The sequence below is a fragment of the Giraffa tippelskirchi genome, chromosome X (assembly GCF_054371585.1).
Source record: "Giraffa tippelskirchi isolate mGirTip1 chromosome X, T2T-mGirTip1v1.2.pri, whole genome shotgun sequence".
In the NCBI taxonomy this organism is placed as follows: Eukaryota; Metazoa; Chordata; class Mammalia; order Artiodactyla; family Giraffidae; genus Giraffa; species Giraffa tippelskirchi.
Window position 1 is genome coordinate 28,317,306 of NC_137289.1, and position 18,255 is coordinate 28,335,560.

The 18,255-nt window shown below is 42.3% G+C and overlaps 1 protein-coding gene across 2 annotated transcripts in view; it reads left to right on the forward strand.

Moving 5' to 3' along the window:
* The window catches only part of TENM1 (teneurin transmembrane protein 1), a 795,886-nt gene that overhangs the window by 762,981 nt on the left and 14,650 nt on the right, over positions 1-18,255 (forward strand). For both annotated transcript variants that reach the window (XM_081563742.1, XM_081563743.1), the window contains 2 exons: positions 4,082-4,254; positions 5,357-5,592. In XM_081563742.1, coding sequence (XP_081419868.1) covers positions 4,082-4,254; positions 5,357-5,592 — 409 coding nt within the window. The remainder of the gene's footprint in view (positions 1-4,081; positions 4,255-5,356; positions 5,593-18,255) is intronic.

An 18,255-nucleotide genomic window follows, 5' to 3' on the forward strand; every position in this document is an offset into this window, starting at 1 on the left:
CTCAGCATGGTTTATCTGTGACTTAGACTGTCCTCAAGGGAAAGGGCAGGCTAGCCCTTATGAGAAAATATCAGACAAAATATATTTTAATAATGTGTAAATATCATCTCCCCTACTGTAAATGATATGGTCCTCAAGGACAAGAATGAATCCTGAATTTCCTTTCTGCATGTTTCCTTTGCTCTGCGGGAACACGTATGTGTGCACACACACAGTGGAACTCTGTAAAATCAAGACAGAAGGGGATAGGGTGATGGCAAACTCACTCCTGATAACCGTGAAGGCAACAGTCAATGCCCAATCACACAATTCACCAAACCAGAATTTGTGGGCCTGGTTAAGTGGATGCTACTCACAGCCCAGGGTGCAGAGGATGAGTGGAGGCGCAAAGGAGAAAGTTAGTACCCTGTTATGGCCTGAGGGGATCAGTTGCAGCATATTGGGCTTGTGCTCTCTGCACCAAAGGATGCAGGTACCAAAGGGAAACCCACAGCATAAGAGATTTTGATTAAACTTGTTTCTTTGACATTCAGTTGGGAAAAAAGCAGTCCCCTGTGATGGGGGGGGGAACCTCAAGCAAGCCATAGGAAATCAAAGATTTCCTTTATTGCTTATCCACTTCAGAGCAATCTTTCCAAAGTTGTGGAATCTACCTGTTGCTCTTCCTTTGGAAATGACCCCACAGAAGAGACATGGGCCTGTTGTTTTTGATGGAAGGCCATGTGCATGGCTGAGCCCAGGAGAGGTGCCACTCTGCAGATACCACCAATCCCATTGCTTTGACGTGACTAGAAGAATAGGGGTGGGTGAGTGTGTTGGGGGTAGAGTGCTTTGGGGTTTTTTTTGGCTTTTTCCCCTTCAGTTTTATTGAGATATAATCGACATACAGCACTATGTAAGTTTAAGGCATACAGCCTAGTGACTTGACTTCTATATATCACAAAGTGATGACAACAGTATGTTTAGTGAACATCCATCATCCCACATAAACACCAAAAAAAAAAAACAAGAAAAATATTGTTTTCTTTATGATGAGAACTTTTAGGATTTAGTTTCTTAGCAAGCTTAATACATACCACACAGCAGTGTTCACTATCATTTTGTTGTACATGGCATCTCCAGTACTTTTTTAAAAAATATTTATTTAATTAATTTGACTGGGTTAGGTCTTAGCTGTAGTGTGTGGACTTCTCTCTAGTTGCAGCTCAATGGCTCTAGAGCGCACGGGCTCAGTAGTTGTAGTGCACAGACTTAGCTGCCCTGTAGCATGTGGGATCTTAGTTCCCTAACCTGGGATAGAACCCACATCCCCTGTACTGCAAGGTGGATTTGTAACCATTGGATCACCAGGGAAGTCCCCCCAGTACTTATTTATAACTGGAAGTTTCTACCTTTTGACCACCTCTATACTATTCCTTCACCCACCCCCAACTCTGAAAACCACAAATCTGATCTCTTTTCCTACGAGCTTGGTGTGTTCAGGTTTTTTGAGTTTGTTTTGTTTTTTTTTTTTTTTTTTTTAGAGTCCACATATAACTGAGATCATACAGTATTTACTGTCTGACTTACTTCACTCAGCAAAACACCCTCAAGGTACTTTGTTTATGATAAAGTCAACTGTACATTTTCAAATAAAGAGACTTATCCAGCCACAAAAAGGAAATCAGACAATATAACTTTTTAGCTCTCTAGCGCCTGGGCAGGACTGTGAGAAAGCCTACCTTATCCCCACCCCATTACCTCCCTCACCAGAAAAGGACCAGAGGGCAGCCTTCCAGCTACGTCTATCCAGGGAATTACACCACAGGCCAGTGCTAACATTCGTTCAGATTTTTGGCCCTTGTACTCTGCTTGTGGACGGCTCAGTTGGCATCTGATCTTGTCATCTAGCCCTGAGAAGTGGGCACCACCACTGCTGTCACCTTTAGAGGAAATCTTACTTTAAAACAAGAGGCTGTGTAACTGAGAGAGGAGGAAACTGCATCTTAGGTCAGATCTCCTGGGGGTATAATGAGGAGTGACCTTGCCAAGTGCTAAGGAAACCCTTTAGAAATCAGGAAAGGTAAACTGATGTGGCAGGGTGGCTGGTGAAGGATGTGAAACAGAGAGCAACTGCCTGCGTAATCCAGGCTGTGGGGCCACAGTCTCCCTCGGGAGGGGGCCTGCAGCAGCTTCCTTCTGTCTGCTGCCCGGAGACTCCTCCCTACAGGCCAAAGCAGATTGGTAACTTGTGAGAATCAAAGCTCGATACTGCTTTCCTCCCCTGGAAGAAAGACCAGGCAGACAAAGTCAGGCTGTGTTAGGCACTCGGGCCCTTCCATGCCCTGTTCTCATCAAGGGTCTTCTCACAGCCCCGGAGCCCCAGAGCAGGCCATGGGCAAACAGGCTGAGCAGCAGGGAGGAGCTTGCCATTAACCCCAGGCACAAACAGCACCCTTCGGCCTTTCTTTGGTAATAAGGCCTTAGCAGCATAGCAGCAACATGCCAATAGCCATTTTGACTGAAATCCATTTAAACAAAGGGTGCATCCAATTAAATAACTGAGGCTTGCCATATCTGTGATGTCAAATGACCTATTTGATTATTTTTATTTGCGTGCCTGATTGTTTTTTAACTGATGGAGTGTGCCTGTGAGCATGCTCGTGTACACACAGAAACAAACTTGACATGCCATTGTGTATAGCTTCAAGTCCAGTTTCGTCCTGTAAAATAATGTCTAGCCCCTTTTCCAAGTCTACCAAAGACTGGTCTAAGTTTTAAAATTTCAGCAACTCTCCAGACTGAATTCTTTAAAATGTAGCATCGTTTGGGGGGTCAGGGGGCTTCTCTGATGGCTCAGTGGTAAAGAATCCATCTGCAGTACAGGAGACATGTGTTCAGTCTTTGGGTTGGGAAGATCCCCTGGAGAAGGAAATGGCAACCCACTCCAGTATTCCTGCCTGGATAATCCCCATGGACAGAGGGAGCCTGGTGGGCTACGGTCCATGGGGTCACAAAGAATCGGACACAACTGAAGTGATTGAACAACAACAGGCAGTAGGGCCAGGCTCCACCACTGTGTCCAGGCTCTATCCTGCTCACTTTAGGTAAAAAGAATATAATTGTTTAACATTTTAAAAGCAAATAAAAGTACTTAAATATTTTTTAATTTGCAACTTGAAAAGAAAACAGTAATGGGCTTCCAAGTGCATGTCTTTACTTTTAATGAAGGGTTTATTTTTCTTCGTTCTATTGGCAATAAAAGAACAGTTCCACATCAAAAGCCTTCAGGGAAGCTCTCTCCATTTGGAGGCCAGTCAGATTGCCAATAGTTCTGATTTTTTAAAAAAAAAAAAAATCAACTCACCAGACTCTATTTCTAGATATAGGTTATTGCCTATTATCCCAGGTAATTATTTGGGGGGGAGCTCTTACTCATATAGGCAAATTGCAACACATTATGTACTATACTATAAAAAGAGAAAAAAATTAAGTGACACTGAGATCAGGGGGTTCCAGAATGTTTTAATGAGCATGTTTCCATTATCTTCTGTGCTTGTTCATTTTGTTGGAATAATGATTCATTCATTTCAAATTTGGCAACTTAAACAGCAGCAAATATAATTTTCCTATCACAATGCAAAATCAGTTTATTGGCCTTCTCTGCCTGTTTTAGGGGGGTGGGGGGAAGCGGAGAACATTTGTGCCGCCTTTTTCTTTGCCAACAGCACCCTCTGCTGGTTTTTGTCATCCATCACATCTAATGGGATCGACTGAAATTGCAAATGGAGGGCTCCCTGCAACATTGCACACAGCAGGACATGATTCATAAATCAGTTTTCCACCCTGGTGATTCATTATCAGATATATTTTTTCTGTAAAACAGCACAGCTCAAGGAAGTCATCAAGAATTCAGAAGCTGCAAAAAATACCTTCGTTTGATTAATCATCTCTCTGACCTTTTTCTTCTTATTGAACAAGGTTAATAATACTTGTTATCACTCAAAGTTAAACTGTATTAGCTGCCAAGTGAGTTTTATTTTGCAAAGGCCCGTTATCACTGCCAAGAGGCTTCAAAGTTGGGTTTGGTTACATTCCGCAGGTATGACCCCGAGGGGCATCTGACCAATGCAACGTTTCCCACTGGAGATGTCAGCAGCTTCCACAGTGACCTGGAGAAGCTGACAAAAGTGGAGCTAGATACTTCCAACCGCGAAAACGTCCTCATGTCAACTAATCTGACAGCCACAAGTACCATATATATTTTAAAACAAGGTAAGAATATTTCCAACTTTGCTCACCTCTAATAGCATCTCTCTTACTTCTGCCATCAAACCTCCACACACTGTTAATGAATAGAAGTCTTCTTGTCCCCATATTCCAGCTGTGAAGGCTGAATCCCAAGTCACATCTTTCATAAAGTTCCTATAGCAACATTGGGTCACATCCCTGTGGGAGTTAGGAGGTTTAATTCCTGCCAAATATACTCTTCCATCAAGCCATTTCCCAACACCCAGCTGTTTGTAAAGCTCTTTAAGCTCTGATTGGGGTATACTAAAGGCACAAAGTCTGTGTCCCATCTGAGATTAGCATTCTAGAGCAGTGATGACATGGGTGAATAAAAAGGAGGAGTGAGGATGCACACCAATCTGGAATATAAGAGAAATGTAAGAGAGAATGGAGGAAAAAAAAGAAGGAAAGAAGAGAGGGAAGGAAGGAGAGAGAGGGAGAGAGCAAGAGGGAAGTAAACAGGAAGGAAGGAAAAAAGGAAGGTGGATTTGGAAAGAATGTCTTAGAACCTGAGAGAAATGGACACAGAGAAATCATTTTCTCTCTGCCCAGTCATTAAGGACCCATTCTGTTGTTAGACTGTGAGGCCGAACACAGAACTGTCCAACATCAGATCCACTCTAAAAGGATTGGCGGCAACCTTTGTCAGTGTATCCTTTCCTGGAGACCAGCCACTGTGCTGGTGTCCCCTGGCACTGAGGGTACCGAGTTACACTGCATACTCCACTCATTCTAGCTCCCAGCATATCAAACGGAGAAGGCCAATCCACCAAGTCAGAGAGGGAGTTTGCGAGGAAATCCTTTAAAAATGAGAACGTTTTGAAAAACAGAAACAGCCTGCAGTATTACACAGGAGTCTTTTATCCAACAGACAAGACAGCACAGCTGTGAAACTAACAAGACCCAAACGGACAGAGAGCACTTGGGCCTGTCAGAATGGTTGTCTAGCCCAGAGGGCAGTGAGGTCCACGGCGCCCCACCTGCTCATCCTTTCCCCAACTTGCCTCCTGAAGCTCAGCTTGTCTCTCCTCTGCTTCTGTGCTTCCCTCTTCTTCCCCCATTTCCTCCTTCGCTCCTCTCTCTGCAGAAAATACCCAGAGCACCTATCGGGTGAGTCCAGACGGCTCCCTGCGTGTCACTTTTGCCAGCGGGATGGAGATCAGCCTCAGTTCAGAGCCCCACATCCTGGCCGGGGCAGTCAACCCCACCCTGGGCAAATGCAACATCTCTCTGCCCGGGGAGCACAACGCTAACCTCATCGAGTGGCGGCAGCGCAAGGAGCAAAACAAAGGCAACATTTCAGCTTTTGAAAGGAGACTGAGGGTAAGTCTCGACCTGACAGCACCTAGACAACTGGTGTTGTATTTTTGAAAACCGCAGCACCTCCCTAATCAGAAGTCCCATTTCTCCAAAGCTGTTCTAGGTGACTAACTTATATAATATAGTAATTCAAGAGAGGGTGCTAATGGCTGATAATGGTTCAGTATCCTTAAATGAACATTCTAATAAGAGCTTTCTTTGTCATTAGCCAGCTAAAGTGCTCTGACAGTAGCAATTTCAGGCACCGAGAATGTCTAGATCTAGAAATACATGTAGTCAGGAGGCCCTCTGGAATCCCTCACATGGCCTGGAGATGCCTCAAGACCCCTGCTTCATGATAAAAAGTGAAAGTGAAAGTCACTCAGTCATGTCCGACTCTTTACGGCCCAGTGGACTATATAGTCCATCGAATTCTCCAGGCTAGAATACTGGAGTGGGTAGCCTTTCCCTTCTCCAGGGGATCTTCCCAACCCAGGGATCGAACCCAGGTCTCCTGCATTGCATGCGGATTCTTTACCAGCTGAGCCACAAGGGAAGCCCCATGTGGTGGTAGATACTTTGTTTGAAAAGGCCAGGCAGGTACACACAGAAGGATATGCTACATCAGGCAACATTTGGACAAAGGAAATTAAGGGAGAAATCAGTGAATGATATCATTGCCTTGAATATACATATTAAGGGCCAGAGGGGTCAAGGACTAGTGCTCCTGTTGGCCTAATGGCACTCAGAGAGAGCGTGCATGTGTGCTTCAGTTGTGTCCAACCCTTTGTGACCTCATGGACTGTAGCTTGCCGGGCTCCTCTGTCCATGGGATTCTCCAGGCAAGAATACTGGAGTGGCTTGCCATGCCCTCCTCCAGGGGATCTTCCCAACCCGGGACTGAACCCGGGTCTCTTCCATCTCCTGCATTGGCAGACAGGTTCTTCACCACTAGCATCACCTGGGAAGCCCAAAAGAGAGATGCCTAGGAGAAATGCAAGATTTGGGAGTTTTCAAGTTTTTACCAAGCACAGTTCACCGCAGTTAACCAGGGATCTCTCGTTCAGGATTGCCTTTCTGCTGCACGTGAAACCCACAAGCACCACCGCACTCTTTCTACCTGTCCCTTCTTGAACATGAAGCAATGTTAGGATGACATGATAGCTTTCTAAATATAGTAACATTCAATATGAGCCCAAGGGCAACTGCCAACCTGAGGCAGTTACTCATTATTGAGGTCAGGCCTGCTTTGAGCACCTGTGTCTCGCCTGGGATACTTGGAACACTTGCATTTCTTCACTCACAGTAAAAATGCAGTAACCTCTAGGCTGTGACAGGGCAACACCAAACAACCACCCAATTCCAGCGACAAGCAGTCAGACCAGTCCCATGGCTTGATGATCTACATCAGTGCTGACTATCCATTCATTTCTGTTGGTGACCCAGAGATACTTTTGTGGTTGTTTTTGTAACAGCCACTGAAGTTGTCTACATGCACAAGTCAGTTTGTATGCTTTGATTCTATTGGCCAGAATATTTACCAGAAATGCCACTGAAATGAGAGGTGAAACCAGCCCAAATAGTCCAAACCTCTCTATGTGTGGGCAGTAAGGGTTTCCTATCAGAGTTCTTCTAGAAATGGGATCTCCTGTGTAGAACCCTAAATGGGGGAGTCTTACAACTGGCTTAAGAAATGCCTTTATTTTCTTCACCTGTGAAATGAAGATGTCATACTAGAGAAAAGTCAGAATTATGTACACATGGTTTATAAACCTCATGGACTCACCCTAGGAAAATTACATCCAAAAAATGGTATTTTGGTGCCTCCACAGCTTAGAGTCTGAATAAAACTTTATGAGTCATATCATATACTATGTGACTTTGGGATTTTCCACTTTTTAGGAGAACACATTCTATACCACGTGATTTTATTAGTTTCCACTTTCTATGATGACCCATCCTATTTTCTCCCCTCCATATGCACAGATAATGGAGAGAGAGTGTAAAGTGTAATTTTCACCTCATATTCCAAATTGTTCTTAATACTGAGGTTGGTGGGCATAAAATATATGGGCACTCTTCCATGTGAGTAGAGCGAAGTGTTATTTGTTGTTGTTGTTCAGTCACTAAGTCGTGTCCATCTCTCTGCCACTCCATGGATTGAAGCATGCCAGGTTTCCCTGTCCTTCACTATCTCCCAGAGCTTGCTCAAACTCATGTCCATTGAGTTGATGCTGCTATCCAACCATCTCATCCTCTGTCACCCTCTTCTCCTCCTGCCCTCAATCTTCCCATCATCAGGGTCTTTTCCAGTGAGTCAGCTCTTCACATCAGGTAGCCAAAGTATTGGAGCTTCAGTTTCAGCGTCAGTCCTTCCAATGAATATTCAGGGTTGATCTCCTTTAGGACTGACTGGTTTGATCTCCTTCCTTGCTGTCCAGGGGGCTCTCACGAGTCTTCTCCAGCACCACAATTTAAAAGCATCAATTCTTTTGTGCTCAGCCTTCTTTATGGTACAACTCAAATCTGTACATGACTACTAGAAAAACCATAGCTTTGACTATATGGACCTTTGTTGGTAAGGTGATGTCTCTGCTTTTTCATATGCTGTCTAAGTTTATCATAGCATTTCTTCCACCGAGCAAGTGTCTTTTACTTTCATGGCTGCAATCACCATTCACAGTGATTTTGGAGCCCAAGAAAATAAAATCTGCCACTGTTTCCTTTTTTTCCCCATCTATTTGTCGTGAAGTGAGGGGATTGGATGCCATGATCCTATTTTTTGAATGCTGAGTTTTAAACTAGCTTTTTCACTCTCCTCTTTCATCCTCATCAAGAAGCTTTTTAATTCCTCTTTGCTTTCTGCCATTGTTGTGGTATCATCTACATATCTGAGCTTGTTGATATTTCTCCTGAAAATCTTGATTTCAGCTTGTGATTCATCTGACGTTTCATATTATGTACTCTGCATGTAAGTTAAGTAAACAGGGCGACAATATACAGCCTTTCCCAAGTTTGAACCAGTCCGCTGTTCATGTCCGGTTCTAACTGTTGTTCCTTGACCGTATACAGGTTTCTCAGTAGACAGGTAAGGTGGTCTGGTACTCCCATCTCTTTAAAAGTTTTCCACAGTTTGTTGTAATCCACACAGTCAAAGGCTTTCTCATAGTCGATGAAGCAGAAGTAGATGCTTTTCTGGAATTCCCTTGCTTTCTCTATGATCCAGTGAATGTTGGCAATTTGATCTTTGGTTCCTCTGCCTTTTCTAAACCCAGCTTGTACATCTGGAAACTCCAGTTCACGTGCTGTTGAAGCCTACCTTGAAGGATTTTGATCATTACCTTGCTGGCATGTGAGTGCATGCATGAATGTTTCAGTCATGTCTGACTCTTTGCAACCTTATGGACTGTAGCCCGCCAAGCTCTTCTGTCCATGGGATTCTCCAGGCAAGAAAACTGGAGTGGGTAACCATGCACTACTCCAGGGGATCTTCCCAATCCAGGGATCAAACACGCATCCCTTACGTCTCCTGCATTGGCATTACCACTAGCACCACCTGGGAAGCCCTGCTAGCATGTGAAATGAGTGCAATTGTGAGGTAGTTTGAACATTCTTTGGCATTGCCCTTCTTTGGGATTAGAATGAAATCTGACCTTTTCCAGTCTTGTGGCCACTGCTGAGTTTTCCAAATTTGCTGGCATGTTGAGTGCAGTACTTTAACAGCATCATCTTTTAAGATTTTAAATAGCTCAGCTCGAATTCCACCACCTCCACTAGCTTTGTTTGTAGTAACGCTTCCTAAGGCCCACTTGACTTCACACTCTAGGATGTCTGGCTCTAGGTGAATGATCATACCATCGTGGTTAACTGGGTCATTAAGACCTTTTTTGTAAGTTCTTCTGTGTATTATTGCCACCTCTTCCTAATCTCTTCTGCTTCTGTTAGATCCTTGCCATTTCTGAAGTGTTATTTAGTTAACACTATTTATAATTGACCAGTTTCCCATCCAATGGTAGAGTTGAGCAGATTTGTGGAATGGCTTATAACGGCAACAAATTCAGGGCCCTTTCATCTGTGACTTCAAGGGTTCTTCCTGAGGTTCTGAGGCTGGAGAGTGGCTAGGTGGTGTTACTGTACACATCCTTAGAAAATTCTAACACTAGTAACGATCCTTTACATATGTTTAAAGTGAAGTGAAGTCACTCAGTCACGTCCAACTCTTTTCAACCCCATGGATTGTAGCCCATGGAATTTTCCAGGCAAGAGTACTGGAGTGTGTTGCCATTTCCTACAATTAACAAAATGCTTTCATAGTCAGGGTTTTGTTTGATCACCACAACCATCAATGATTGGTTATTCCCAATTTACAGATAAGGAGACTAAGGCCCAGAGAGGTTAAGTGATTTGCCCAAAGTCAAACAGCTATTACGGATCAGAGCCAGCACTAAAATGCAAGTCTTCGCCTAGTTCAGCACTCTTTCCACTCCATCATGTTATACTGCCTTGTTCCTTAAAATAATTAATCTATAAATCATTGCCCCACTCAGTGGAGCCATCTTGGCAGGGCCTGACTCCTCATTTCAATGCTGACAAAAAGAGACAAATAATCGACTCTAATGTACTGGCAATTGTGGGTGGGCAGGAAAAGTGTGAAGGAGGCGAGAGGAAGGAGGCTGTTTAACTCAACAGTCCTTACCTACTCTCCCCATCATTAGGCACTCTTGCCTATATCACTGTCTCAGTTTCCCCAGATTAGGTATAGCCAATTTAATGGGATGAATATGTTCCCCAAAGGCCAGTGTGGATCCAGCCCAGACCTTCTAGTTGAAAGGAAAAAAATCAGAAAATGATAGACTTCCCTTGAAGATAAAGCAACAAGAGTCACTTTTCTCCAGTGATCGGTGATTTTTTTTTTTCACACACACTCAGGGTCCTCTTCAAGGTGAGGAGACAAACTGCTGGGGAACATGAGATCCTGATTTGGCACCAGCTCCATTAAGTGAAATAAATCACATTAACATCCTAAAATTTCACTTATTTAAAAAATCTATTTCCTCTTGCCCCTCACCGAACCTGAGTTGCGTTTGAATCATCTTGCTTGCAATGTACTTTCCCCTCCAGTCTATGTATATTCTCATCTGCTGCATTCATCTGTCCCCATAAATACCTTTCCCTGGACCATCAAGAAATTCTACATTCACCGAAAGCAAACTAGTTTAGAAAATACATCCAGATTGCACCTTGCTGTGTCCATGAATCGTAATGCGGTTTAGATGAGACTTATCCCAGCACTGGACCTCAGAGCTCTTTATAAGATTTCTGAGACTGAGATGTGAGGTGACAGCAAAACTCCAAAACTGCAGCATCCTGTATTAAAAAGAAACAAAAAAAATCCAAGAAGCTTAGCACTTCAAACTGAAGTCATCAAATCAAGTAAGATGATGATGTGTTTACAAGCAAAATGAAGCGAAGACTCATCTAAAAACCCTCACAATTGATTGTTTTTCTCTCCATTCAAAGATAACTAAGAACAGGGTAGAGTGGTTTTAAAATGCAACATGTGACTAGCCATACGTGAGCTGAGCTCTGAAAGGCAGAACAAGCCTGGGTGAAACACAAGGTCCTAGGCTGACAAATGATGGGGAACGTGGGAGGCCCGTTCCCTCCAGCATCTCCCTCCTTTCTCAGAAAACATGTTTGCTTCATGCTGTTTTGACTTCCTTCTCCCCAGGTTTGCTGGAGGGATTCATTTTGTGAAAATTTAGGTAAGAACCCTGCTTACAGATAGATTTGTCTGTTTTCAAAATATATCTGTGGTTCTCCGTCCCAAGTAACAGTGTATTTACCCATAGGAGTCACCTGGAGATTTCAGGCATCAAGGCTACTGAGCAGTGTTGGTTTTGGGGGTCAGGGGGATCCTTGGGGCCTTAAAATCATAGAAACAGCTATGTTTGTTAATCCTGGGACAACTCTGCTAAGATAACTAGACAGAAAGTCTTATTTCACACTATTTCGTTTGTATATAAGTATTAGTTAATTGATACTAAAATTTTTAAATGCGTATTGTATGGTCACCCAGATGAATTCACCAACAGGAAAGTATTTAAACAAGAGCAAATTAATTTAGTGCAAAAAGTGTCCAGGCTAAATGGTATGGCAGAAATCAGGTGAGAGGAATGAATAAGGTTTTAAAGAACCGGTATGCCCATAATTTTGCACCACTTTTCCCATCTATAGAATGAGAGATATGGTCTATACAATCTCTATTATTAGTAGTATTGTTACCACTAATCATAATTATAACAGCTAACATTCATTGAAATCTTATATGTATATTGCCATATAGTAACTTATTTACTACTCATAATATCTTATCAGGTGTGTTCTCTTATTAGCATTCTCACTTTACAGATAAAGAAACTGAGGCACATAGAGGTCACACAGCTAGTAAAGGGTGACACAGGATTTGAAGCTAGGCAGTCCAGCTCAATAGGCCATGTTGTAAGATTTCTTCTGGCACTAAGATTCTGTTGGCTGCCCAGGTAAAGAGAGTATCTTGGGAGGAAAAAAGAAAAATACAGGTTAAAAAAAATTCCCAGTGGAGTAGTGGAGGCTGATGTTAATGCTGCCTACATGCCCTGTTCCTTTGTAGGCCACTCTGAAATAAAAGTAAGCCTAAGTGATTTTTGATTGTCAGCATAGGAATATCAGTCAAAAATAAAATCTGTAGAATTGTATTGATCAATATCTAAAAATCAAGTACTAATTACCTTTAAACCAGTGAGAATAGAGAAGCATGTCCCAACTTAAAAGCAGCTCTGACTCCTGCATCCATTCTCACAGCTTCATGGAACTTAAATGCAGTATGTCTTCCAAACCACAAGGTGTATATTTGGCCCATCTCACTTATTCACCTTCAAACTTCTTCAGCAAAAATCTAACAGGTACCTCAGTTGCATTGTGAGTTGAAATGCTAGACAGCATCCTTGAAAATTCAGCCTTCTCCTCCTTTCTTGTGAAAGAAAATCAACCGCTCTGATTGTAACTTAGAGTTTAGCACTGTGTGTGTATGTGCAAAATTATGGGCATACCAGTTCTTCTTCAAAACCTTATTCATTCCTCTCACCTGATTTCTGCCATACCATTTAACTTGAACAGTTTTGCACTAAATTAATTTGCTCTTGATTAAATACTTTCCTGTTGGTGTGTGTGTGTGTTGGGTTAAACCATAGCAAGCTGCCCTTTTTGTAGACCAAAAAACACTCAAATATCAGCAGTTGCCTTATAGATCAACCTAATATAATCTTTAGACTACTAATTGAATGAGTCTCAATTTGAAGGGGGTTGAAAGGACTGTCTCTTAAGCAATTAAAACACAAACTCCTCAGAAAGAGCAAGGAAAGACTCTGGGGGGAGGCAGAGGACACCTTTCTTTGGCTCTTCAGCCTGCGCCCACGCTTTACAGGTACACTGATTCCTGCTGGCAACACAACCCATGGCTCCCCAGGGCATACTCTTTCCTCTCTGGTCCAAGTGTGAACAAAAAGCAAGCCTTTCTCCTTACTTCTCTTCAGCAAAGCTGAAAAAAAAGCCTAAGGAAAACCAAAGAATAAATTAAACTACAAATACATCCTTTCTTATGAAAAATTTTACCAAGTCCAGCTTCCTTACCCCAATGGACAACTCATCAGTTGCCAAACTCAACTCTCTCGTTCAATGTGTAGCTTGTCCAAAGGCACCCTTTTTAACTTGGGGCTATTCTCAAACGTCAACCTTTGCTTTGCCCCTCTCTTTTCCAGGTCAGGGATTGCTATAGATTGTTTGGAGGAAGAGCTGCAATAAGGATTGATGGCCCACACTTGGGTCAAGGGCTATTACTGTCTTTCAGGCAAACAGTAGCTTGTATGAACACGTTGCTTTTCCAACCTTGCTCATGACCCCAGCAGTCAGAGGCAGTCAGCCTAGTTCTGCTTCCTGCCATAGAGGCTGGAGTCACATAAGCAGTCAAGAAGGAGGGTCAAGGAGCTTACCTAAAAAAACCATTCTTTCCCGCAGTCTTCTCACAAGTTCCACAGGAGACTAGCCAGATGGAGGGCTGCGGCATCTTCAATTCTTTCATCCCCTTGCAGCTCTGAGCCAAATTTTACATTACCTTCCAAACCTGACTTTGAAACTAGTGTTTCAGCAACATCTGAATATCAGAGTCCATTATCCAGAAACAGAAGCATGGTAGCACAAGTCTTGACAAGCAGAGAAAGAACATTAGGCAGACTTTTCCTCTGCTCACTTTGTAGTGGATTTTTAACAGTGGTGCCTTGCTTGTGTTTCTGTAATGACTTTATTAAGAAATGTGTTCTTGAGTAGTAAACTTAATCTATCAGACAAATAAAACCACAAATTTAGTTGAACTGGAAATCACTTGTTACTTTGCCTCTTTAACTACCATTATAACATAAATTGTAACAGTTACAACCATCTCTGGGAGTACATGGATATTTTACAGCTGTTGTAAATGAATAGTGTTACAGTTAGAGATATGTGGCTATAAAACCACAGGAAAGGTAGTTGAAGAAAGAACACCTGGTTTTGTGTAGGTTTCCAAGCCCTGTGTATCAAAAGACAGGAAATATGCACTTCTCTATCACCTTTTAGGTTATAACAGCAGGTTAGTGTGTATTTATGCTACAACACTGGACACATTGGCTACAGGTGGTTAAAGAGTCATGCTTCCCAATCTGTGGCTCTATTCCATGAATGAAACCTACCACTGCAGCTAACAAGACTTCCTCCCAAATAATTGGAGCATCTAATCGCTAGTCTTCTGGAATTCATGGCATGGAACACTTGCTGTCCTTTTTTTTTTTTTCTGCAGAAGCTCAAAATGGAGGGCAAATATCATTAGCCCCAGCTGGCTGATGAAGAAACTGAAACCAAAAAACATTGAAAATAGCAGACAATTCATAGAATACATAGGTGTGGCCAATAGCCATTTTAAAAGGTTCAATCTCATTACTAACCAAATACATGCAAATTTAAACCACAGTAACAAAGTGAAAGAGGAGAGTGAAAAAGTTGGCTTAAAGCTCAACATTCAGAAAACTAACATCATGGCATCCGGTCCCATCACTTCATGGCAAATAGATGGGGAAACAGTGGAAACAGTGGCTGACTTTATTTTTCTGGGCTCCAAAATCACTGCAGATGGTGATTGCAGCCATGAAATTAAAAGACACTTACTCCTTGGAAGGAAAGTTATGACCAACCTAGACAGCATATTAAAAAGCAGAGACATTACTTTGTCGACAAAGGTCCGTCTAGTCAAGGCTATGGTTTTTCCAGTAGTCATGTATGGATGTGAGAGTTGGATGGTGAAGAAAGCTGAGCGCCGAAGAATTGATGCTTTTGAACTGTGGTGTTGGAGAAGACTCTTGAGAGTCCCTCGGACTGCAAGGAGATCCAACCAGTCCATCCTAAAGGAGATCAGTCCTGGGTGTTCATTGGTAGGGCTGATGTTGAAGCTGAAACTCCAATACTTTGGCCACCTCATGCGAAGAGTTGACTCACTGGAAAAGACCCTAATGCTGGGAAGGATTGGGGGCAGGAGGAGAAGGGGATGACAGAGGATGAGATGGCTGGATGGCACCACCAACTCAATGGACGTGAGTTTGAGTAAACTCCGGGAGTTGGTGATGGACAGGGAGGCCTGGCATGCTGCTGTTCATGGAGTCGCAAACAGTCAGACACAACTGAGCAACTGAACTGAACTGAACATACCATTTTCCCCACTTTCATATTGGGAAAAGCTTACTAACAATGACAATACTCAGTGCTGGTTACGATGCAGATATGAACTCCTCCGCTGCTAGTTAATAATAGCATACATTTGTAAACATTTGTGCACTATAAAGTAATATCTCAAGTTGCATCAGTTCAGTTCAATCGCTCAGTCGTGTCCGACTCTTTGTGACCCCATGAATCGCAGCACTCCAGGCCTCCCTGTCCATCACCAACTCCCAGAGTCTACCCAAACCCATGTCCATCGAGTCGGTGATGCCATCCAACCATCTCATCCTCTGTCATCCCCTTCTCCTCCTGCCCCCAATCCTTCCCAGCATTAGGGTCTTTCCCAATGAGTCAACTCTTCGCATGAGGTGACCAAAGTATTGGAGTTTCAGCTTCAACATCAGCCCTACCAATGAATACCCAAGACTGATCTCCTTTAAGATGGACTGGTTGGATCTCCTTGCAGTCCGAGGGACTCTCAAGAGTCTTCTCCAACACCACAGTTCAAAAGCATCAATTCTTCGGCGCTCAGCTTTCTTCACCATCCAACTCTCACACCCATACATGACTACTGGAAAAACCATAGCCTTGACTAGACGGACCTTTGTTGGCAAAGTAATGTCTCTGCTTTTAAATATTCTATCTAGGTTGGTCATAACCTTCCTTCCAAGGAGCGAGCATCTTTTAATTTCATGGCTGCAATCACCATCTGCAGTGATTTTGGAGCCCCCCAAAATAAAGTCTGACACTGTTTCCACTGTTTCCCCATCTATTTGCCATGAAGTGATGGGACCGGATGCCATGATGTTAGTTTTCTGAATGTTGAGCTTTAAGCCAACTTTTTCACTCTCTCTTTCACTTTCATCAAGAGGCTCTTTAGTTCTTCTTCGCTTTCTGCCATAAAGGTGGTGTCATCTGCATGTCTGAGGTTATTGATATTTCTCCCAGCAATCTTGATTCCAGCTTGTGTTTCTTCCAGCCCAGCGTTTCTCATGATGTACTCTGCATAGAAGTCAAATAAGCAGGGTGACAATATACAGCCTTGACACACTCCTTTTCCTATTTGGAACCAGTCTGTTGTTCCATGTCCAGTTCTAACTGTTGCTTCCTGACCTGCATACAGGTTTCTCAAGAGACAGGTCAGATGGTCTGGTATTCCCATCTCTTTCAGAATTTTCCCCAGTTTATTGTGATCCACACAGTCAAAGGCTTTGGCATAGTCAATAAAGCAGAAATAGATGTTTTTTTCTGAAACTCTCTTGCTTTTTCGATGATCCAGCAGATGTTGGCAATTTGATCTCTGGTTCCTCTGCCTTTTCTAAATCCAGCTTGAACATCTGGAAGTTCACAGTTCACGTATTGCTGAAGCCTGGCTTGGAGAATTTTGAGCATTACTTTACTAGCATGTGAGATGAGTGCAGTTGTGCGGTAGTTTGAGCATTCTTTGGCATTGCCTTTCTTTGGGATTGGAATGAAAACTGACCTTTTCCAGTCCTGTGGCCACTGCTGAGTTTTCCAAATTTGCTGGCATATTGAGTGCAGCACTTTCACAGCATCATCTTTGAGGATTTGAAATAGCTCAACTGGAATTCCATCACCTCCACTAGCTTTGTTCACGGTGATGCTTTCTAAGGCCCACTTGACTTCACATTCCAGGATGTCTGGCTCTAGATGAGTGATCACACCATCGTGATTATCTGGGTCGTGAAGTCTTTTTTGTACAGTTCTTCTGTGTATTCTTGCCACCTCTTCTTAATATCTTCTGCTTCTGTTAGGTCCATACCATTTCTGTCCTTTATCGAGCCCATCTTTGCATGAAATGTTCCCTTGGTATCTCTAATTTTCTTGAAGAGATTTCTAGTCTTTCCCATCCTGTTGTTTTCCTCTATTTCTTTGCATTGATCATTGAGGAAGGCTTTTTTTATCTCTCCTTGCTATTCTTTGAAACTCTGCATTCAGGTGGGAATAGTATGTTATCATTTGACCTAGTAATTTTGCTTATAGGGTTTTGTATTAAGAAAATAATTATTTACAAAAATGCTCAACAAATCGTGAACATTGAAAGAAAAATGGACAACAAAAGCTAATTTCCAGCAATAGGAGAAAGGATAAATAAATGTTTATCATGTTGATGTAAACCATTAAAATCCACATATTCAGAATATCTAATAATATGAGGAATGATGGAGATAAAACATTAGCTGAAAAGTAGGATATAAAACAATTCTTGTTGTATTTTTTAAGTGTAAGATTATATTTTTAAAAAGTGGGTATGAAATGCTGGAAATTATTAGCAGTGATTCACACTGGAGGGTAGGATTACAGATAATTACTTTCTTTGTATATTTCTATACTTTCCAGTTTTTCTTCAATGAAAAAATACCACTTTTATAATTGGAGGGAGGTACTTAAAGAGGTTATTTTAAAAAGCAAAGTGCATAAAAGGAGCAAAGGAAGACCAGAGTCTGAAATGAGAATGTTGACTTTGCACTCATCCAGGCCACTAAGATAAAAATTCTACATTTCATTTAGATGTTGAATCCCCGCCCCCCGCCCCCCGCAAAAAAAGAGCTAATAGATATAGAGAGAGAACAGATTGGTGGTGGCCAGGGACAGGAAGTGAAGGGTAGGTGAAATGGGTGAAGGAGGTCAAAGGGTACAAAGTTCCAGTTAAAAGATTTGAGCGTGTAATGTACAGCATGGTGACTATAGTTAATAATACTGTGTTGTATATTTGACAGTTGCTAGAAGAATAGATCTTAAAAGTCCTCATCTCTGGAAAAAAAATTGTAACTACATGTGGTGATGGATGTCAACTAGATTTATCATGGTGATTATTTTGAAATATATACAAATACTAAATCATACCATACACCTAAAACTAATATAATGTTTTATGTCAGT